Source organism: Poecilia reticulata, chromosome 17, assembly GCF_904066995.2.
Source record: "Poecilia reticulata chromosome 17, P_reticulata-male-v2, whole genome shotgun sequence".
NCBI classification, from domain to species: Eukaryota; Metazoa; Chordata; class Actinopteri; order Cyprinodontiformes; family Poeciliidae; genus Poecilia; species Poecilia reticulata.
This window is the reverse complement of record NC_088846.1, coordinates 26977186-27001197: the sequence shown is the minus strand read 5'-3', so window position 1 is coordinate 27001197 and position 24012 is coordinate 26977186. Positions and strand designations below refer to the sequence as shown.

At 39.7% G+C, this 24012-nt stretch overlaps 1 protein-coding gene across 1 annotated transcript in view; it reads left to right on the top strand.

The window, feature by feature from the left end:
• The first annotated feature begins 10173 nt into the window (after positions 1 to 10173).
• LOC103479471 (neuropilin-1a-like) overlaps positions 10174 to 24012 on the top strand; it is an 87940-nt gene continuing 74101 nt past the window's right edge. The window contains exons 1-2 of the mRNA XM_081597808.1: positions 10174 to 10839; positions 11870 to 12044. Of these exons, the coding sequence (XP_081453934.1) occupies positions 10752 to 10839; positions 11870 to 12044 (263 nt within the window). The 5' untranslated portion in view covers positions 10174 to 10751. The remainder of the gene's footprint in view (positions 10840 to 11869; positions 12045 to 24012) is intronic.

Below are 24012 nucleotides of genomic sequence, written 5' to 3'. Positions count from 1 at the left end.
GAACCAAATCTGAAGTGGAAAAACGGCACGTTCATCCGTCCATAACCACCGTGTTCCCATTCTCAGACTCCCAACATGACAGAGCGATGTTTGATGAAGGTCAAACCAACTCGATAAGTTCGCTTCTCTCCAGTGGTTTCACCAGATGGTTTCACCAGATCTCAGTCCAGTGGATGAGCTAGAATGGGAGATTTGGCTCCTGGTTGTGAAAATAAACGTCAAAACGGTTCAAGATCCCTAAAGAGTGGACTAAACAATGGTTCAAGAAATATGAAGGTAAAAGGGGACCAACTGCTAGCAAGGTAAAGATGTTGCTTGTGATGATTTATAGCATATTTAATATACGTATTTATGACTTGCATTGTTGCCTTTACCTTTTAAAATGCAGGACCTTGAAGAAATGAATCAGATTCAGCCAAACTGTTGCCTTATTCATCTGGTTGGACGTTGTGGGATCAACACTGACTCAGTGTTGTGCCGCTGCTCAGACTCACTGAGTAATGAAGCTCGGCTCCTGCTCACAGGCACAAAAGGTACGACTTTCAGCCGTTTCTGACTCAGACGTGACTCACAGCGAATGAGGATCGGCTTGACAGAAATCTGATTTCAGACGCCAGCCTTGAACATTTCACAGAAACTTCTGAACTGCTGTGAGTTTTATAGTTTTGTTGAAAGTAGGAGCCGAAGTTTCCCCAGTTTTGAGCTCGTACTTGTAACAGATTTTCACCTGAGCTCTCAGGTCAAAAGGCTGGCACACAAATCATGGTAATAATTACCACATGTCACTGTGAGCAGCTGCATTTCAGCGGCAAACTGCTGTGCTTCTCCGTAAACGAGCCAGCAGTGTTCTTTATTGCTTCCATTTTATTATTTTTAGTACTTCGCAATAACATTTCAGTGGCTGACCTTGTCAGCAATGAATCTTTAAATTATAACGGAGTAAAAGGTGTCTTATGCTTTTCGTTTTTCCTCTTTCTGTTCACGGTATTTACGACGGCAAATCTTTTTAAGACTTCTTTTAAGCGGAAAATCTGCATTAATTACACCTGAAAATGTTAGTTTTTACAGTTTTATCTCTTTGCTTGAGTTCTTGAAAGGGAACCTATTCTGCAAAAGTTACTTTTCGCATGTTTTTGTTTTTCCATTTGCTAATAAAAACACCCAGCCCCTTTTCACAAATAAGTTAATGTTTTGTGGCGCCCAGAAAATGAGGCGTTTCACAAACTTCCCAGTTGTTGAGTCACATTTGACAGGCACTGCGCCGTTGCCTAGCAACCCAAGCTGAGCATGTTTGGTCAGCTAGTTTCACCGCAGTAGCCGCTGTACAATGGCTGCTGGAAAGGACACGTGTTTTGTTGTTGACTTACCATCCAAAAACAACTTTCTGCATTCTTGTTGGTTGTGTAGAAGGCTCTACTCGTGCTTTTCAGAGATCTACGGTTGTTTTATTGTGCATCTTTTGGCAGCCATTTTCAGGTGTGAGTGTAAACGTTGAGCATCTAATTTGGATTTAAAGTGACAAGATTAAAGCAACTAAAAATACGGAATTAATCAGACTAAGATCTCCTTATCTAAGAATTATTTTGGGTAAAAAAATGCAATGAACTTGTTCTTTATAGGCGATATCCAACATTATAACTGGAACGGGATTTCTTGTGATATTCAGATTTTTAACTTCAGGCGTTCCACTTGGTTTTATATCCAGACCTCAATATTTTTTTGGTTTAATTGTTAATTTTAATATCTTCATTTCCAATAATATGTTTTCAATTTAATTCAGTGTACAATCTGAAAATAACACAAGTTTTTTTTATTGTTTTCTGTGAGATTGAGCATTAATTTTATTAAAAAACTCTTGATGCTCCTTTTCTTATCAAATGCACCTATGCTAAACTGATATCTGCCATTACAGATTAGCTGGAGTCAGCTGTTGAGCTGGAGCAAAACAATCGCAGCAAAGAGGATTTTAAAAGGTGGGAAAATGTGATTTTTCTCTAAGTACTTGCAGACCATGTGGATGAGTCATCCCTGCGGTTTGTTTCGAGGCAAACGCTTAAAATTCATAACATAAAGTGAACCTCATGTCATGTATTGTTTTCAGGCATATTAAAAAAGACGTGGGCCAAGCTAGCAGCAGAACAGATCAAGCTTTACCCGCTGTTCTTTTTCTGTCCTCTCCTTCAAACTCGCAGTAATTATCACAGCCTGAATCCGGACAAACCAGGCGTTTTTCCTGGCCGGCGTGGATCATGTTGTTCCGTCACTCGGCCTTTTGAAGAGGTCAAGGCAGATGCAGACAGTGGCTCTAAAACAGAAGCTTGTTCCTGCTGTGTGAGCCATTTGTTTTGGTCCCAGGCGGTGAGATCTTATCTGTGTCGTGACCTCATGTTGTGTGGAGATATCCGTTCAGATTGGGGTTGAATTAAGTGTGCGTGTTTACCTTTAGAAGGGTCTGTACACCAGCGTTTGGTGGAAAACAGCCTGGAAACTTTGGAAAATATTCTTTAAAGCTGAGATTTACAAGATTTCACTGCTGGGTTTTGTTCCGATTATTCCCTTGTGGACGCGCCGAATACTGTGATGTCTATGAGGATAATCTTAGCTGATATTCCTGGTGTGGAAAGAATGCTTTAGGGATATTTAACATGTTGAAAATGAACCTTTGGCCTCCTGAATGTGACGTCAATCAGAAAACAAGGTGATGGAAACATGGAGGCACAATCCAAACTACAGAAGACAAAACAACGATGGTGCACCATCTTTTGGGCTTTTTCTTTGTTAAAAATAGTCTATGAACTGTCACCATTGCTTCTTTTTCGTCAGCCATGTTTGTTTTCTCTGAACTTTGGTTTCACCTCGAGAGATTTTACGAAATTTCCCGTCTTGGAAGTAAAATCTTTGTTTCTGGTGCACATTGTAGGACGAAGCCTACATGTTATCATGTTCAGGTGGTCCAGATCCAATAAACACTGAAATTTACTTTTATCAAACTTCATGACACTAGCAGCATTCCCATTACAAATGTTCGACAAATTTTGTTTCTATTCTGGTAAAGTAGATAAAACACAATCCAGCTAACGTGGTATTTCCATTAAATAAGAATCACATTTAAATTCAGCCATAAATAAGTTTGCTCACGAGATAAATCATTAGAAAAACATATCGCACCATCATTCTCCTTCTGCTTCCTGTTGTCTTCTTTGTCGTTTCCTTCAGTAGTAACATCCGGTTGTTGATCATGTGACTCTTTATTTGGCACCATTTGGTTTGGATAATTTTGGGAAAGACTAAGTTTAACATTTTTCTTGTAGTGCGACTCAGAGAACACAATTTGTGTCTTGTACTTAAGAATTCAAAAAGGTGAAACTGAGGCTTTGTATCAGTTTCAGTCAGGAATTTTGTAATATATAATTAAAAACCTCCTCTAGGATTGTCCTCTGCCACTTCCAACTTCTCAGTTACAATCCACAAATACTTTTGCACCTAAAATACCTTGGTAGGGGTCTCAGGTTTTGAAAATCACAGTTTTAAAATCCTGACGTGTGAGTCAGGCGCAAAGCGGACATCTTGAGAGTGCAGTCTGTCGTTTTCCCACGTTTTTTTCTTTCGACTTGGTTTTGTTCAATAGTTCTTGAGGCTTTCTGGAGCTTTTAAAATTGTTCTTTGGTTTTGTGGTGCTTTTACGGTCATTTTCAGAGTGACATAGTAACAGTTACTTGATTGAGCTATAAAATGGAACTACGTGCCTGGAAAATACGTAATACCCCCACGTTAAAGCACTTATTAACTCTGTTATTTGGGTGTAGAGAGTTTTGTTTATTCAAGCAGCTGAAAATTTAGCAATATGATTTCAAATTAAAGTAAATTAGTTACCAGCGGCTTATCAGAAAAACACATTTATGTTGTTCTGAATCTGTGAAAAATGCCAAAGTGCGTATTTTAATTAAATAATGACCTGATTCAGAAGCTTGGTGTTGCTGAAAACTCACCTCAGCAGATAATGGATCGCTGTCTGCACATCCTGTAATTACTGAGATCTGTCCGTGTGGAAAGGCGGTCCGTCATTCCACAGACGTTACCTGCATGCGCCTGCAGGTGTGTTTAGCCGCTGCATGCTGACGCCTCATGAGGACCCATGAGTTTTCTTTCCAGCCTTCATGCGTTCACTCATTCGTCGTCTCTGCCCTCTGTCCAAATTCCCACTTTCATTTTATTCAGCCCTTTTAAGGGTTGTGAATATGATGGATGTTTAAGTGGCTTTTTACTGCACTTCATGAGAGTGCTCTCCATGTACATCCAGGAGGAAGACGATGCTGGTTAGAAGAGAAGAAGACGAGTCACAAGCTGCGTTTCCTTTCACCATATAACTGCGCAATTTGACATTTTAAATATAAATTTACTTAAAGGGGCAGTGTTAGGACATTTTTTTTTACTTTACATCATTAAGTAATGTTACTCCCTCATCAAAAACATACCTGGATAAATCCTTTAGTCTCCATGGCAACCATTCAGCTGTGCAAAACGCCTGGATGACCTTAGCCCCGCCTTCGAGGCGCAGCTCCTCCCTCAATCAGCTCCTTCAGACTAGCCAGCAGCAATTAGCAAACACCTGGTGGAGCTAGTGATCTCATTAACGGAGCTGCTTCTCAGTGAAACGCTGGTAAAAATGTTGTTAAAGGGTTAATAGAGGAGGCGGAGTTTCAGAAAGAGCAGGAGTTTTTAAAGAGACATGAACCCAATTTTCAGGCATTTAATTGCAAAGCTACATTTATTTAACGCATATTTGATATTTGTAATGTTTTTATACCAACTGAATGTAAGATAGTTACTTAATTGTGTTATAAATGGCACTATGTGCCTGGAAAATGCGTTAATGGAAACAGCAATTTGTTTATTGATTTAAACGTTTTGGCATTATTATAAGATGGGGTTTTTTTTGGCCATATTTAAGCTGGATGTTGTCACTGGCACAAACCACGAAGAAGACAACAGGAAGTAGTTGGAGGATCAGTTTTCTACTGACTTACTTATCACATAAACAAACTTTAATTTTAATTGTGTTTCTTATTGAATAGAAACTCCGCTATTGTAAAAAAAATATATATATTTATTTTTTTGACATTCGCGGAATAACAACAAAGTTTTCCGAACTTTTGTCATGGAAGCACATCTACAGGCACCAAAAGATGCGATAAAAATGTTTTTCTGCTGTTTCCACGTAAAGACCGACATGCTGCACTCAGCAACAACTTGTCACCTTAAGAAAAGTCTTTTAAATTCACATTTTTCAACTGATTCTGTCATAAATTCAGTTTTCTGATTGAAAATGTTTTCCATTGAGTCAAAAATAAATATGTAAATTAACCCAGGAAGTCCCATTAAAGTCAAAAACATCTTTCAACAGAGGCGCTGAATTTGACTCAACATCTGTTTGCAGCCTAATATTTTCCACTCTGACCTAAAAAAGAAGAAACAAAACAAACTTCTGGTGATTAATGATCGTAAACATAGAGTAATTTATCAGGCTGTTTAATGACTGCGAATTAATGGAAGTGCTTTGCATGAAATGTGAAAATGTCAAGATGCCGATAACAAAAATATGATCCGTCAACAGAAAGGCAAATGGTAGTAATCAGTCTTGAAAAGCTGAAGTTCTGTTCTGGCTTTGCAGAAATAACACTGACTTAGTGACTGATGGCTCCGCTGTCATGTTTGGCAGAGCCGGGGCGGCGTGCGTCGCTGCCAACCGTTTTTAGATCGTCTTCCACTGTGTGGAAAAATAATCTGCGGACCAATACTGGATTCTGAATCACATTTGAGCGGAAGCATTAAAGTCTGTTGGGATTTTCGGATTGTATTACAAACTGTTTGAGAGGATAGTTAGCGAGTTGCTATGCCAGGGAAAGTCAGCGGCTCATTGGTTGGTCTTTACGGCGCTTTCATCTCCAGTCATCCTCTTCATAATTCTCTCTTTTTGTGGTTATCTGGTTCGGTTTATGTGGCATAAACCGAACCATTTTTTATATTTCCCTTCCTAAGAACAAGGCGTTGTTTTACTTTCTTTGAAGTTGGTTTGCTGTTTTTTTTTTGTTTTTTTGTTTTTTTTTTACTTTACATCGTTTAATAATATTATTCCCTCTCAAAGAACATACCTGGAGTGTTGCTTTTATTCTTTCATTCATGTTTGAGAAATCCTTTAATCTCCATGGCAACCATTCAGCTGTGCATAACGCCTGGGTGGACCTAGCCCCGCCTCCGAGGCACAGCTCCTCCCACACTCAGCTCCTTCAGACTAGCCAGCAGCAATTAGCAACCACCTGGTGGAACTGCACATCTGCTGAGCTCGTTATAGGAGCTGCTTCTCAGTGCTAAGCTGGTAAAAATGTTGTTAAAGGGTTAACAGAGGAGCCATGTTGTGACGACTTCCTGAAGGCGGGGTTTCGGAACGAGCAGGAGTTTTTAAAGAAACAGAGGCCCAATTTCAAAATATCACATTATAAAATCAGATTTCTTTTAAGTCATATTTGATATGCAGCACATTGATACAAACTGAAGGTAACTTTGTTATTTAATTGTGCTATAAAATGGCTCTATGTGCCTGGAAAACAAATAATACTGCCCCTTTAAGGTTTTCCTTTTTGAGTTTTTGCTGCTGTTTTGCTCTATTTTTATCACAGTTCAGCTTCAGACCATGATGCCATGTTGTGTCATTTAAAAGGAACGAGGGAAGGTGGGAATAAAGCAAGTTTTAGGGATAAATGTTTGGACTTCCTGTTTGGAAATACAGTCACACACTGAGTTCAGTATCCAAGATGGCCGCCACACATCTAAAGGCTGTTGGTACCATGAGACACTTTATGCTTCTAATGCTGCTTGAGTTGCTGTTTTATGTGATTTATTTACTCAACTTGTTTTCTGTTTGCTTTTAAATATCTTTAGGTTTTATTTTATTGTTTTAGTCTTTGTTTTTTGTTATGATGGTTGGTGTAAATTAAGTGCTTTGGTCAGCTGCTGCTGTTGTTTTTAAATATTACATAGAAATAAATCTAACATTAACATTTCTGACAGTCTGATTAACCCAGTGGCACACATACTGCTGTATAACCTCTGTGGGAGACATGCTACTTTGTGAAATAAAAGGTCAATTTATTACAGTAATTCAATTCAAAAAGTTGCATTTCTTTACTTAAAGTGTTTATTTCTAACCCTTATTTTCCAACAAACTAAATTTTAGGTTTTCATTATGTGTTAGCCCTGCACTTAAGATGTTCTTGTAAATAGAACAACAGTTTGCAGGAACTAAACTGCATTAAAATACAGTTGTTGCAAAATAACTGATGATGCTTGGTTCAATATATGTAATTCTGTGATTCACACATCAGGTTCAGGCCTATGGAAGGAATTTACCTGGAAATGTATGGTACATTTTTTTATTACACCGAACATTAAAAGTAAACATTGTAACAATACTGAAAGGGCAAAATGTTGGAGGAACTGTGGGAAAGAGTCTGCGGGACATTTTCATATCTTCTGGGAATGTACAAAGATTACACCCTTTTGGTTGGAGGTGATAGGGGAAATCAATGCTAAAATGGACCTGAATTTGCGATATGATGTTGCTGTGGTGTTCCTGGGTGATCTACCCCAGACACTGGGGAAGTCGGATAGATATCTGCTCTTGGTACTGTTAGCAGGAGCAAGGAAAGCGATAACCCGCAGGAGGTTGGACCCGGAACCGCCAACGAACTCGGAATGGAGGGAAATAGTCGGGGAAATCTACACAATGGAGAGACTGACTTTCTCATTAAGACTTGCTACTCACAAATACAACAAATATTGGAAAAAACTGAAACCTCTATAACGACCGACAGCAATTGTTAATAGATGTAATTACTGCTTTTTGTTGATTACATGACTGCATCTGTCAAATTGAATGCTCTGTGTTTTCTGTTAAAGGGGGATCTGAATGTTCCAAGCATGTATGTGTATTAAAAAACCTTAAAAATGATAAAAATAAAGTTTAAAAAAAAATTCAAATACAGTTGTTGCGTATAAATCATCTCACTAGTCAAAATGGATCTTAAAAGGAAAATTTTATGGCTGATCTCATTTCAGTGTAGTTTAGAAGCCATAATTATTACCAAAAGAGGTGAAACTGTTAATATATTTAAAGATTAAAGTACAGTGATCTCAATTTAAATATTTAAAGGAATCTATCTTTATTTATTTTCAGTTTTTGGAGCAGCGGTGTGCTGATATTTGTATGTATTCGATGTGACAGTGAGTTTTCTCATCTGTGTTTGTGTTGAATTTTTATAGCCCAGCTGCTGGCCTGAAGGTAAAACTCTGCTCCTGTTGTTCTCACTGCTGTTATTTGGTAAATATCCAGCTTACTGAGCTGGAAATACTCAGACTGTCTTGTGTGTGTGTGTGTTTGGCTACTGTTTAAATTAGAAAGTAATTCACTAGTTTTATTTTACTTTTATTGTAGAAGTATAAATCCTCTGAGATGTTGACCTTAATCTGAGCAACTGTTGCAGAGATTAACGGGCGAACTGAAAGTGAACAGCTCTTACTCGCAAAACATAAACAGACTTGAAGGTTGACCAGCATAGCTTAAATAAATTACACCAAATCACAATTTGCAAGATTAAAAAAGTGTTTAATAGTCACACTTTTATCTTTATTTGGCTTTAAAGATGCGCCGAACAAGGAAGCTTTTGTTAATTAGAGGCGCTGCAGTCTTGTGTTTACCAGGCAGAGGGGATTTTAGACGAACTGAGGTCATGAATAAAAAATACAGCCATTGTTTACGGCTTTCATTTTGCTAATTTTATTCTCAGTCGTTTGCATTACCTACGATAAAAATGAAATGGGAGGTTTGGTTTGACCCAGATTGCAGAAGTTTGTCAGCTAATATGACAAACTGTTAATCTCCTTTTCAGGATTCGCTGCTGCTTTTTAGTAATCTGATGGGGGGGGGAAATGGCATACAGGAAGTGGATGAGAAACTCTTTTATGTAGTAAATGGGAGGAAACTAGTTTTTAGATAATATATAATGACATTTATGTCAGATTATTGTGTCAACAAGACAGTGTTATTGCACTTTTGGTCCATCTATTCTGGCTTTTATCATATTCCATAAAAACTGCCAGTATTAAACAAACATTGATAGCAACAGTACTAAATGTCTGACACAGAAATCAATAAAAGGCAAACTTTTACAAGCAAACACTAGCTTGTAAAATTAGTTTACAATGGGGGTATTATAAAAAATAACACAAATTGATAAAAATTTAAAGATTCATGAGGATAGGAAATGTCAGATTCAAAGTAGCTCTTGAAAATAAGTTGGCTACCGTATTTTCGAACGCGGAAGTAAATACGGAGCAAACTTCCGGTGTTTGAGCTCACTTCCGTTTCACCGCTTCGCTGTGCTAACTAATAGCAGCTTAGCTAAACTGGTGACAAATTTCTTTTGTAAGCTTACAAAAATCGCTGAATGATCGAAATGGCGGATCTACAACAGAGACTAAGATAATAAAAAAGTAATAATATTACGAGAATAAATTTGTACTATAATAAAGTCAAAATATTGCGACTTTATTCTGGTAATACGTTATTCACGCAACGTTATGACTTTATTCAGTAATATATGACCTATTCTTGTAGCCTAAGACTTTATTGTTGTAATTTTATGACTTTTTATGGCTATTCTCCTACGACTTTATTCTATTTCACTCTCGTAATACTTTATTCTCGCAATATTCTGACTTATTCATGCATTATGTCTTCATTCCCGTAATTTTATGACTGTTCTCATGTGTTTGTTTTTTTTATTATTTCCCCAATACTCCGTCTTAGTGCTGTCATCTAAAACATGTTAATTTAAAACATAAAATACCCTAAACTCCTTTCAGAACAACTTTTGCTGACATTTAAAAAGGATTTAAACGAGCATTTAATGTGATCATCGTGACAAGAGGCGTGCGTGTCCTTTCAGCGGGAACAGATTCATCTGCTTCAGTCTTACTGTCCACATCTGATTGTGTCACGGAGCCGCATGCCATCATGAGTTTGCGTGAACCACCTCCTCTTCCTCCTCCTCCTCCTCCTCTTCGTCCTCCTCCTCCTCCTCCTCTTCCTCCTCCAGCCCCGCACACGCGCGTCGGGAGCGCACAGAGGGCGCACCGGTGTCAGTTTGCTCCAGCCCTCCTCTGCAGCGGTCGCTTGTTGCTGTTCTCTCGGAGCAGGGATTATTATTATTATTATTATTATTATTATTATTTGGGGGAGTGGAGATTCCGCCTCCTCACAACCAGGCTGCGTGTGTTCCTGACAGTTCGGCCGCGAGCAGACACGCAGAGAGACGAGCTGGACTCGAACCACACGGAGTCCACACCAGGAGAGCTCCGGGGTATTTTTCGGCTGAACACTGATTTTTGTGGCGTAATTTTTTTAAAATTTATTCCTCCTTCTGGAAGTATGTGAACCATTCCTGCCGGGTGTCAGATCGGGAGCGCAGCGGTGCCACTTTTTGCCACTGGATTTTGGTTTTTGCTTCTTTTTCTTTCTTTTTTTTTGCGTTTGGATTATTTTCTTCCAGGAGATGCCAAGTTGTTGCCTGTGAAACGCAGGATGCTGGGGACTCTACAACCACCAGATCCCTTACTCTGAGAGAATATCCGCTATTTCTGATTCTCTCCTCTTCTTCTTTGGTCTTGTTCTTGGTTGGTTTATCTTGTTATCGATGTGGTGCCATAATCTAAGGATGCGCTGTGGATTTCTATTGTTCCTTTTCACCCAAATCGTCTCGGTGTGTCCGCTCACTTACATTGGTAGGTTGACATTACAGCATTCATTATTGACCCGTTTTTCTTTTTTGCATGTTGTTATCAGCATTGTTGGCTCCCACCTGGCTTTTCTGCAGTTGAACCAGAATCGATTTGTTTTTTAATTTATTCACAGATGAGGGGGGAGAAAACAAAAACCAAACAGGCGTAGGATGAAACAAAAGTGAGGAAATAAAATCTTAATAATGAAATGAGAATAATTTATTCTAAAGATTTTAGTTTTATTTCCATCCAAACCCGCTGTTGCGCGCTGAAGCGTGATCTCCAGGCAACAAGCAATTTCATAAACCATTCACAGAGAAAATTAAATGTAACCGCGCCGCCCGTTTTGCTGCTCCTCACCTTGAAGATCGCGATCACACCTTATGGCGCGGATGCGACGCGGCTTCACTTTGTGTCGCACATTTTCTCCGAAATACCCGGCAGGAAAGTTGGAAAACGTTTTATGCGTCAGTTCGGCGGCACTTCTTGGAAGAAAACGGCGCATTGGGCGACCCCTCCTGCGCCCTCTCAGTTACATGCCGGTAAAATATTCAGCCTGTTGGATGGAGACACAGATGGTTGAGTCCAAGATGTTAAAGAGTGGAGAAAACTTATTATGTAATTATTTAAATGGTCAATTTATCCAGAACTACAGCAGAATCATCACCCACTCCAGGTTGTTTTTTTCTGCTTCTTTTAACCAGTTAGTTAAAATGTGAAGAGAATAAGCATTTTTAAATTTCAAATTGTGTTTTAAAGAGTTTGATTTCCAGATTTTGTCGTTTAAAAACAGTGAAACCGCCCTTTAATCCATGCATTCTTCTTCATGTTTCCTGGCTGTTTACACTCATGAGGCAGCTCACTATGAAATTGGCTTGAATAGAAAAGTCATGTGGTGCTGGTGCCGCCCTCTGATAGAGCTGCACCCTGAGTGAAGAGCCCCATCACCATAAAACCGCCACTTTCTTTCTGGATTGTGCTTCATTTTTTAAAAATCCTTTGTAATCACTTCCCGCCTTCCTTTGTGGTGCAGATAGATGCGGCGGAGAGATCACGATCCACTCGGCGAACTACCTGACCTCCCCGGGTTACCCCGGCGCCTACCCGCCCTCCCAGCTCTGCGTGTGGGTCATAACGGCACCGGAGCCCAGCCAGAAAATCCTCATCAACTTCAACCCGCATTTTGACCTGGAGGACCGAGACTGCAAGTAAGAACCCCCTCTGTCTCTCTCTCTCTCTATCCCTCTCTCTCTCTCTCTCTCTCTCTCTCTCTCTCTCTCTCTCTCTCTCTCTCTCTCTCTCTCTCTCAATCCTGCCTGGATACAGAGGCAAACTCTGCCCTCTATTGGCGAAGAGGCTCTCAGGGTGATTTCAGAGGAAATGTAGTTTGATGGGTTTCGTTCGGCCACAGAAACCCGTTTGCAGCAGCAGCAGCTCTGATGATTTTCATCTGTTGTGTGGATTTATTTTACACAAAACTGTCTGCATTGAAAAAGTAGCTGGATTTTATTTTGTCATTTTGGGAATGAGATGTGAAAGGATCATTGCTCAACAAATTATCGCAAATAAGTAAAAACAGGAGTAAAGATGTTAACTGTAACCTTTTAAATAAGCCACTTTTTATCAAGCAACATGACAGACATGTTATTCATGCATGCTTCTTTTCTGCATGTTTCTTTTAAAGGGGAGTCCAAAGTGCGGTGCGTGGGCCATTTGTGGCCCACGAACTGATTTTATCTGGCCTTCAACCACAAAACAAAAATGGCCCAAACTTGTTTTTCCAGCTCCAGGTTTAATTTGAGGTTGATGAGGCTAAAAAAAATATTTAACTGACTTTCAAAAAAGATACAAATGAAAGTTTCCTAATTATGGAAGCAGCCATGTAATTATATTTTATAGTAAACAGAACCAGAAACATTCAGTGGCTTTTACTCCAGGGCAGACTTTGACTTTAAAGTCTGAAGAAGGAGAAACCCATAACTGGGAATAAACACAAATACAAATTGAAAAAACTATTTTTATTTAAGATATAGACATTTTCAACAAGATCAGAGGCTGAAGTGATTGTCATCGCAGGTATTTATATTAAATTACTCTTTCTGTAGCCACAATGAAAACAAAACACACGACAAGCTGTTTATCAAATTATCAAATTAATCAGAGGCTAAAGAAACATCCCTGAGGAATGCCGTTAGATATCGTCCTGATTTTTTATTTGACTTTCCTCAGATGAACCACTTATTGCACATGTGTCAAACTCGAGGCCCGTGGGCCAAATCCGGCCCACCAATGCTTTTTATGTGGCCCTCTGGGTCCTAGAATAAACACTAAATGTGCTTAAATATTATACTAATGTAGTTTTCATCTGTTTACTGCCAAGTTATATCAATCGGTTTCTTGATAATTATCGTGTAAATTCACACAAAATCAACAAACCCTTCACTTTTTTGTGCTGATGCATAATTGGTAGTTTATTGCAGATTTTTCTCAAAAATTGTGAAAAACTTTTCTTTAACTAAACGGCTGCCTCGACTTTAATTGATGTGAGATTATAGTTTATGATCTATACAGAGAGTAGTGAAAAGTCGTATTTACCGACATAAATAAACACATATATCGCAGATATTTCCAGATTGGAACCACAAACACTTTGATTTTCACTGTAAAAAATCACAAAAAGAATCATGAAGGAGGGACTGAAAGATGTTCAGTAATATTATTTAATTTATTTTAAGGTTTCATTGATATTGTAATAGTGTGTGATCAGGATTTACCATTATATTCTGGCCATTTAAGAGCTTTTTTAATCTTGATTTGTTTTCCTTTTGGCTACTTGTTTGTTGAAGGTTTGTTGAATGGTGTTTGGAGGCCCAGAACTGGACCAGCAGGGTGCCACAGATCCCCTCGCTGAAGAAGGGGTTCTTCATGGCGAACGCTCGCTTGTTGCTCCGTCCATGTGTGTTTTTTTGCTTCTCCTTTGTCCTGTTTTAAAAGCTCAGTAAACTCGTCTGGTGTAAATCTCTGCTTGCTGTCCGGCTCTGCCTCACAGATGTGTGGCAGGAGGTTACGTCCAATACTATTGGATCACATTTCAGCACCAAGGGACTAATAAACCATTAGTGCTCAGACAGTTACTGGATATCATGTGTCCTTTGCTGGGTTGCACGTCTTCTGTCTTCGTTGGGGAAAATGCTTCTGGAACGGGTTGGTTTTTGGGAAAACGCTGCTGGTTAAGTTAATTATTTCCAAATTAAAACCTTCATGATGGATAATTACTAGCTTATAAATAGCAGAGGGAAAAAAGAAGCGTTTTCTGAAGTCGTCGTTGACGCCTGATTGTCCTTCCTGTGGTAGACGGCGGCATCATTTCCACTTTGAGACTTGCAGGAATCAAACAGCCTGACCACCCAGCAGCCACCTCAACAAGTCATTTGGCTGTTGCCTGGAGGGCCTCTCCTCTCCTCTCCGCTCGATCGGTTTCATTATTTGTTGTGCGAGTTTGTGTTGGATGACGGTCGGGTGTAGCTCGTAAGTCTTGGGCTTGGCAGGAGCGATGTTGTTTTTGGGAACCACTCAAATGTACTCGCCGAGGGAGGCCTTGAGCGTTTTGGCGAGACGGCATTCCCGCTTGAAAATTTCCTGAGATTCATATCTGAGGGAGGCAAAGAGTGTTTTAATGACTAATGGTCTGAACTTAACGGAAACGAGACTTTTAATTGGAGTTTTTCAGAAGTTGTGCTTGTTTTCAGCTCATATCTCCTCAGGAATTGTCGTATTTGTGTATTTTTGTGTAAAGTTTAGCTTCTTGCAATAACAAATTTTGCTTTTCCCTGAAATTATTGCGATGATATTATCGTTTTGGCACCAAGTCATGTAAATAATGGCGTAATAATGCAAGTTTACCCTTTCAAAGATCAATAAACTTTATAATGGAACTGGAAAACCATTTAAATTTCCAAAATTAATAAACAAAACAACAAAAACCATCAAAATAAAATGAAAATGAAATGAACCGTTTAGTCTCTACACAAAATTACTTTTTAAAAAATATTAGTCACAAGAATAGAAACCATTAATTTATCATTAAATTGATTTATTGTGACAGATCTATGTTTTAGATTCAACCAAGTTGCATTGGTTTAATTGAACATTTTATGTTTGTATGGTTTATATGGCAGACATAACTTATCTCTCCTTCCATTAAAAATAGTCAATCACCCAAATAAAAATGGGAAAATTTTAATTAAACGCCTTCAGAAAGTGTGAAAAACTATCAACACCACCTAACATGTTAGCAGTAAATGCTCCGATTCTTTATCAAGCACAATAATCTGACCAAATAGTCCCAAAGCTGCAAAATATTAAGGATTTTCTCCAAAATAAACAACGTACTAATTGGGTATTTTATTCAAAAATGGCCAAAATGCCATGTTTATTACACTGAAAATGTTTCTGTTTGTTTCTGTCGGCAGGTTGGAGGAAAAAAACATCGTCTTAATTAGAGAAAACAACAAAGTTTGACATTTTCACTTTAAAGCCTCATAAACTGATGAGGAGTCATCCTAAAGCAGCTGTTATCATTTTAGATCAGAGTAGTTTTAGTTTTAGTCCGTCTCCTCCAGGCTGCATCTGGTTTCAGTGCGTCAGTCACATGGCTTCCTTTAGTTACTTTATTCAATTATTAACATTTGTTCCTACAACACTGCTTGGACATTTTTACTGTCAGAGTGACACTTTGACATCCAGCGTTGGAAAACTTATCTTTAATTCAGCTGTTGTCAATTTGCAGCATTAAATTTAAGTTTCACCCTTAAAAACAGGATTTCTAGACGTTTGTTGCTAAAGTATTTGACAGTTTTCATGAGTTAATGGTAGATCTTAGATAAATAGAATAGGATATGTAACCATGTAGCTAATTTTTAGCGTAGCACTTTTGCTAGCTTTGAAAACCTGAGTTTATTTTTTCTAATTTCCTTGGCTGTTTTGTAAACCAACATGTTTTACTGAAATGATCAACAAACGTAGAATCTCATCTTCATGTCAACAAGTTTCTGAATTTGTTTCATGACTCCTTCGTAATCCCTCACTGAGAGACTTTTTCTCTCGTTGTTTCCGGAGCGACGGCCAGATCGAGTTTTCTTTCACATCCGCCACGGAAATAGTTGTCGAAGTGAATCCCTGCAGAGAGCGGGAAAAATCCAAGCCGAGTTACGGCGAGGAACATGCGTCGGCGGCCCGGATAATTTTGGGACGTCTCTGTTTAGGAGTTGGCCGAACCGTTTCCCTCCCACACGGCTGCAGCTCAGCTCTCGCTCACGCCTCCTGGCAGCTCAAAGTTTCTGTCACTTACAGTATGCTTGGTGTTCGCACAGCGAGAGTCTGCACACTCTGCACATTCAGATTCATGAGAAATTTAAAGCTAAACCAACCAACTCCTTCTTACCAGAACTATCACTTTAATCCCGGTTGTATTGCTGGTTGTGTGACGTTAATTCAAGCTTTTGTTGCTCGAGGAAAATCCCCCAAACACATCATTTGATATCATCTCTGTACGAGTGTAATGGGAGCCGGTCTCTCCTTTCTGAAACCGTTTCCTGGAGACAAAGTCACAAGACCATCCGACGTCTTGGAGCGTCACACGAACTAGAACCAGGCCAGGATGTTTCCATGCACACAACTTCACGGCGTGTGGAGATTCACAGCCTGTCGCTGCTGGTACAATGGAAGCTGGACGAGTTTTTATCTATCCATCTACGGCTGGGGTGTACAAACTTATGGCCAAAACTGTAGACTGAAAAATAGTCACACGCCAAAAACTAAAACTTACATCATGACAGTAAAGTAGCTGGATATTTATTTATTGTAGATCCAAAACTTGAAAGGGATTTTTACGATGGCCATTGTAGATATAAAAAAATGAATAAGTTTTGTGGTTTGTTTTAAAATTCTTGAAAAATTTCAAAAGTAAATTTGATATTTGAAATTCAGAAAGGTTTTTGTAGAAGTTTTTCACATTATCCTAAAATGTTTATTTTTTAAATATTTTTTTCTAGAAATGCTTTTAGAAAATTTCTGAGATTAGTCTCAAAAAAGAGCAAACAGAAATTTGCTACTTTAATTTTTGAAGTTTCTTTTGGGTTCAATTGACTAAATTTATTTTCAGTAATAAGAAGAGGACCTGGGTCACTTTCTTTCCAAACTCTTGTTATGTTTAACCAACTTTAATGAAGAATAAAACCTGATTTTTGTTTCAGGAAAAGTCTCTGAATAAACTTTGTTTTTACTTTTTGTTAAAACTTTGTTATAAAAACAAAACAAACTTTTTGTACTTTCTATTTTCCTGTGTAAAATATTATGTTGGTAACAGTTTTTACCCTGATTACAAATTAAAAGTCTCCCATCTGCATCTATGGGCCAAATTTGAATTATTTTTCTGTTGCAGTTGAGGACCACACAAAATCAGTACAAGGGCCACAGATGGCCCTCGAGCCGCACTTTGGACACCCCTGATTTAGAGCATGTTGCATATTTTTTGTGTTGGGTTGTTACAGTAGGTAAAATGTAAAGATGCTGACTGTAGACGGCAGCAGGTTGATTGTTATTGAATAAACCTGCTGAGGGTGAATGAATGAAAATGATGGATGGATGATGAAATTAGATTAATGGATCGACAGATGGGTGGCTGATGGGTTTCTGAGTGATGGGTTAAGTGTCCAAATGGAAACCAGTCCAGAAAAAAATGTAAAATTTGATGTAAGGACTGATTAAATAAAGGCTGGATGGGTTAAAGGATAGAGACTGATCGATCGATTTTTCCTCCAGACGATGTGACATAAAATCAGTTTTGGGCCAAAGACCCATAAATCCCAGAAGCAAAGATTGTGGGGAGGGAGAGAGAGAAGTAAGGATGAATGGATGGATGGATGGATGGATGGATGGATGGATGGATGGATGGATGGATGGATGGATGGATGGATGGATGGATGATGAATGGATGGTATAGGATGGATGGATGGATGGATGGATGGATGGGATGGATGGATGGATGGTATAGGATGGATGGATGGATGGATGGATGGATGGATGGATGGTATAGGATGGATGGATGGATGGTATAGGATGGATGGATGGATGGTGGATGGATGGATGATGGATGGATGGTATAGGATGGATGGATGGATGGATTGTTGGATGATGGATGGATGGATGGATGGTATAGGATGGATTGTTGGATGGATGGATGGATGGATGGATGAATGGTATAGGATAGATTGTTGGATGGATGGATGGATGGTTGTTGGATGGATGGATGGTGGATGGATGGATGATGGATGGATGGATGGATGGATGGATGGTTGAATGATGGATGGATTGTTGGATGGATGGAAGATGGATGGATGGATGGATGGATGGTATAGGATGGATTGTTGGATGGATGGATGGATGGTTGAATGATGGATGGATTGTTGGATGGATGGAAGATGGATGGATTGTTGGATGGATGGATGGATGGTTGTTGGATGGATGGATGGATGATGGATGGATGATATAGGATGGAATGTTGGACGATGGATGATGGATGGATGGATGGATGGATGGATGGATGGATGGATGTGGATGGATGATGGATGGATGGATGGTGGATGGATGGATGATGGATGGATGGATGGATGGATGGATGGATGATGGATGGATGGATGGATGGTGGATGGAAGCTCAGAGAACCAACAGGCAGAGCCATCAGAGGATCCAGACTTGAATCTTTCTGTCTCAGGGTTGTTGTGCTCAGTCTGACCTCAGTCTGACCTCTGACCTCTGGGACAGCCCTCTCACTGTTTTCCCTGCTGCCTCAGGCTCTTCTGACACGTTTCTTTATTCTCGCTCTGAACTCCAGCTGCACTGTTTTCATCCCTCCTTTCTTCTTCTCCTGTTTCTCGTCTGCTCACCATGTGCTCTGCCTTCCTCTGCTGAGTTTGACAAATGAAGGTGAACTTTGGACTTTTGTTCAGCCGGAGTTCTGGTTCCTGGTTCTGCCTGTCAAAAGATGCATGAACACAGCCGCCATGTTGCTTCCACTCCAGTATAACCAGTAGATCTATCAGATATAAGACAGGGGTGTCCAATATGCGGCGCGGGGGCCATTCATGTTTCATCGTAAACATGAATCTATGACAACAACCTTTGGAAATGATTCATCAACTCCTAAGAAACTCTCACGTTTGATCTCTGTTGCTGCCATATTGATGCAATTTAACTGGCTGCATGCCTTTTTTCCACACTACTATGCAAGACAACAATGAAAACACGGCATTCTTTATGCTTGTTGTGTTTAGTTTCCAGACTCGAAGCTGAAATTGGGTTTAGGAGCAAATGCAATTATGAAATTCCCCAGATCAGAGTCAGAAGGGTGGGAAAACGCTGGAGCACAAAGACTTTCGCCAGCTGCCTCTTCTCTTTCAGCAGCAAATATTTGTCCAAAGGGAGGAAGAGGGAGATATAAATCCTGCTTTTGTTTCTCTCATTTAAAGGAATATTGTTTAGAATTGCTTTTCAAACAATTACGGCCGCAAACTATGTGAATCCACTCGCACATCTGGGAGAAACGATGCACAGTTACCAAAATAAAAGCCCCCACACCTGGAAATAAGCGATAAAATCACCAATACACTGCAGAAAATCTAAGTCTTAACAAGTGTTTCTGGTTTACATTCCAGTGAAAATGTTTTAAAACGCGTGAAATAAGACAAAACTAACTTACAAGTAACTTCTTTTCAGCTTATGAGTCAATAATTCCTTCATTTTGATAGAAAAGTTCAGATTGTTTTGTCTATAACAGGAATTTTCCCCCCATTTTATAAGTGAAATAATCTGCCAATGCAACAAAGAAATTATCGACCTAAAACAAGCTTCTGTGTTTTACTGAAACGTTCAAGTGTAATAAGACACGAGCAGCAAAAACACTTGGTAATATTTAGTGTTTTTGCGGTGAGTTTTGGGTCCATCGCGCAGCGTTTCACACGCTCTTAACGAGCAGATTAACGAGGATTAACTCATTCAGCAACGTCACACATCAGCAGCGATCCCAGGATTTACAGCCTGCGTCGCTGATGCAGTCCAGATGTCTGCCCACCCCCCGCTGAGACAGAGGGACTTAAGTCGGGACCAACAGCTGGACTCACGACGGAGCGCCGGCCCAAACGTTGGTAGCTGGAGGTGAATTCGGACCACGAAGGAAACCGTCATGCATTTCCCCTCGAGACAAAATTTAGTAACTTTTATTAGAAGGGTTTTGCATCAGACTGACACAACAGCGTCGTAAACGTGGCATAACATCTGTTTCTTCATGAATGTTGTCATGAAGTGATATTTGGTAAATAATGACGCTTTTCATGCAAAGTTCCTCTAAAAGTTGCATTAAAAGGGTCAACTTTGCATTATTTGGTAAATAATCACATTTTTATGTGATTATTTGGTAAATAATCACATTTTTTACCAAATAATGAAATGCCATTATTTAGTAAATAATGATAATAATTGTGATTGGTATATAATGACAATGACATTATTGGTAATAAGATTATTATTATTTTTTATTTTATTTTAAAGGTTTTATTGGCTCTAGTGGCCTTTATTTGATAATTAAGCGACAGGAAAGTGGGTAAAGAGAGAAGGGAAAGACACACGGCAAAGGTCAGGAATTGAACCTGTCGAGGACTGAGGCCTCCATATGTGGGTTGTGCTTAACCCCTGCGCCACCACAACACAAGATTATTTTTAAATAAAATGACCAAGGGATGACATTATTTGATAAACAATGGCCAAATAATAAACACAATATTGTTAATTATTATTAACGAACCAATAATAATAATTATTGACCATTATTCCATACCAAATAATAACATTTGGTACCAATATTGGTCCATTATTATGGTCCATTATTGTGCAGGAGGCTCTACTAATGCTTATACCAAATAATGGCATTTTGATCCAATGGAAAGTTGCATTAAAACTATCAGCTTTGCATTAAATTATTTACCAAATGACATGAAAAACAAACATTCACGCAGATTCCTTCATGTTGCCGTCATGTCAGTCGTATCCACACCTGTTCAAAAAGAAAACCAAACTTCTTCTGATTTTGTGGTGAAACTCCATTTCCTGTTCTGATGAACTCAATATAAAATCTTCTTTTATGAGATTTAACGACCTTCGTCTGATCTCAGAAGACCGAGACCGAACTTCACTCGGTTTCATCCAATCCAAGATGGCAGCCTAACATGAGGTCACTGTCAGGATACCGAGGGGGTCGGAGGTCAGGCAGCAGGTTAAGCTGCGTCCCGACCTCCCTGTGGGAGGATGAGCAGCCTGGGAGGCTCTGTCCTTCCTCACATGTGTGACAGGAAGCTGTGGAGCGGCGGTTGTTCAGTAGCCGGAGACGGACAATAAAGCCTTTCTGTGGCTGGGCTGGTGAAAGAGCGTCTGTCTGCTAAGAAAGGCCACAAACTGACCTCCAGCTGCAGAAACCGAATATTATCCACACGGATCCAGTGGAAGGATGAGACGGATAAACATGTGGGAGGCATAAACAGAAATTAAAAGCATAGATGCTGGAGTATACTCAGTCTGGTGACCCACGTCTCTGAGGTCAGCCCAACACTTTGGGCTTTCATTAAGGGAGAAGCACTGAAACCTGCACATTTGTTTTCCGTTTGTTTTCAGTTCCAGCTTTGATTTCTGGTTTGCTGCTTCTCCCACAGAGTTGGGGGGGAACCCATAACAACCCAAAACACATCAAAAGGTGTTGCAGAAAGCACCAGAAAAATTGTTTTCATACACAGAGAGCTGGAGGAAAGCGACACCTCAACCCTCTGTAGAGTAGAAAACCCATTACATCTGGAAACCTGAACCTGGAAGTTTTAATCCTCATAGATCTTTACAGTTCCGTAAAAATGGACCAGATTTGCATGTTCACGGCATAAAACGCAAAATCAAATGTTTCTGTTTAGTTTCTAGTGCAAATATCCCAGAATTAGGACAAAACTTACAAATAACTTTTCAACAAGATTTGAAAGGGGAAAAAAAGCAGCAGAAAATGTAACGATTGTTGTTATTTCTGTCCCCATCAAACCAAATCTACTGGACTTTCAGGTGTGGAAACAGCTTTAGGCTCATGAAATGACTGCAATCTGGTGACTTCAGCATCCGTTTGGTAACATGCAGTTGGGAGAAGCAGCCTTCCCAATCCGGGTTGGTTTAAGGAAGTGGTTCCCAAACTTTTTCTGGGCCTCCCCTATGGCTTACAAATAGCTGTCTGGTTGTTAGTTTATAAATCTCTGAACGGTTTGGCACCACAATACCTTAAAGATCTGTTATTACTGTACCAACCGTCTAGACCCCTCAGATCTTCTGGTTCTGGTTCTGCTCTGCATCCCCAGAACCAGAACCAGATGAGGAGAAGCAGCATTCAGTTTCTATGCACCACAGATTTGGAACAAACTTCCAGAAAACTGTAAAACAGCTGAAACACTGGGTGCTTTTAAATCTCAACTTAAAACCCACCTGGTTAGAGTTGCTTATGGCTAAATTAGGGTTAGAGTATGTAATGTTTTTTTTGTTTTTTTGTTTTTATTTTGTTTTTTTTATTTTTTTTTAAATCTCTCTCTTTCTCACTGATTATTTCTGTTTTTATTTTAATTATGTAAAGCACTTTGAAATGCCTTGCTGCTGAAATGTGCTATACAAATAAAATTTGATTGATTGATTGATTGATTGATTGGTTGAACAATGTGTGTGAGCGAAGGGGGTGGATTCTTAGAGACCCCCGTTATACTCAGCCCCGGCTCCAGACGAACAAGGGGGGGGGAATCAACTTTTTGGGGGGCAAAATGAATCATAGCTGAACATAGACAACACCAGTAGCCTACAAGCTACTTGTTAACAAGCTTAAGGTGATGAATTGATATTAGCTGGTCATCTTTTAGCTAGCATTACTTGCATCCAACAGTTTTGCTCAACAGTCTGTTAGTTTGGGGGAAAAACTGTGAAAAGTTCTTTGCGTTTTGCTGCCATGATTCTAACACACACATGCACAGCAGTAGCAGCAGCAGGTCTCCTTCACTGCCCCACAGGTCTAAACCCAGCGCGAGCGTCGTAGCGCTCATGTTGCGTTTAAAGGCGGCTCGGAAAAACAGGTTACCACATGTTATTAACGGATTAAACAGTTTTAACTGCTGATAAAAGTGACAGAGGACACAGAAGTGTGGAAGCCCCTACTGTATCAAATTGACAGAGGAATAACAGAGAGTTGGCCATTCTAAGGTAAAAACCTGGCGCATACAGCGTTCATGTTTTTTCTTTTTTTTCATCCAGACGGCTTCCCGCGCCCCCTAGTTTGGGAACCTCTGGTTTAAGTTATATCTAGTTCTGCCATCCCAAAGCCAGACCTGGCCTTGCCTTGGGATGGGAGAGCAGGTCTGGCTCTACCAAAGACTCTCCTTGTCATCAGACCCGGATCTCAGGTGATGCTTCCTGGTTTGGGAATCTCTGAACTCTGAACCCACAATGCCCCAGGAAACTCGCTAAGCCCGGTGGTTGGATGCCAGGGCAGTCATTCGTCCAGCAGCCCGTCGTCGAGTTAAAAAATGTTTAAAGTTGACAGGAAATGTGAAAATATCACTTGATAATTATGTGTTATTGAAAGATTGGAAGATTAATACCTGGACAAATGCAAACATTTTAAAAAGACTTAAATAAATAAGTGATGTTTAGCCTGGTGGGGGCACAAGTAAAGCCTGGTGGCCCGCCAGGCTTATAATGCACAGGGGGAGGCCCTGCAGCGGGAGCTGCATCGATTGGAATGAAGTCTGCACAGATGGAGATCATAGCTGTAATGTTTGGGTTTTCATCTTGGACCAGTTGTCCCAGTGAACCCAGATAAGGTGAAGATGGAGTTGATTTATATCAGATTTATAAATCATTGGGCTACAGCCACCATTACCGCTCTGCACTCTGAAGTAATTCATGTCATTGAAACTTTATTATTCCAACTTTTCAGTTAATAATGAATCAGGCTACTGAATTACTTGAACTCATCAGGCTTTGAGGAAATGAAAACATTCGTCTTCATGCGTGTTGAAGGGAGAAACTGGACGGAAATTTGTTCTGGCGCTTCTT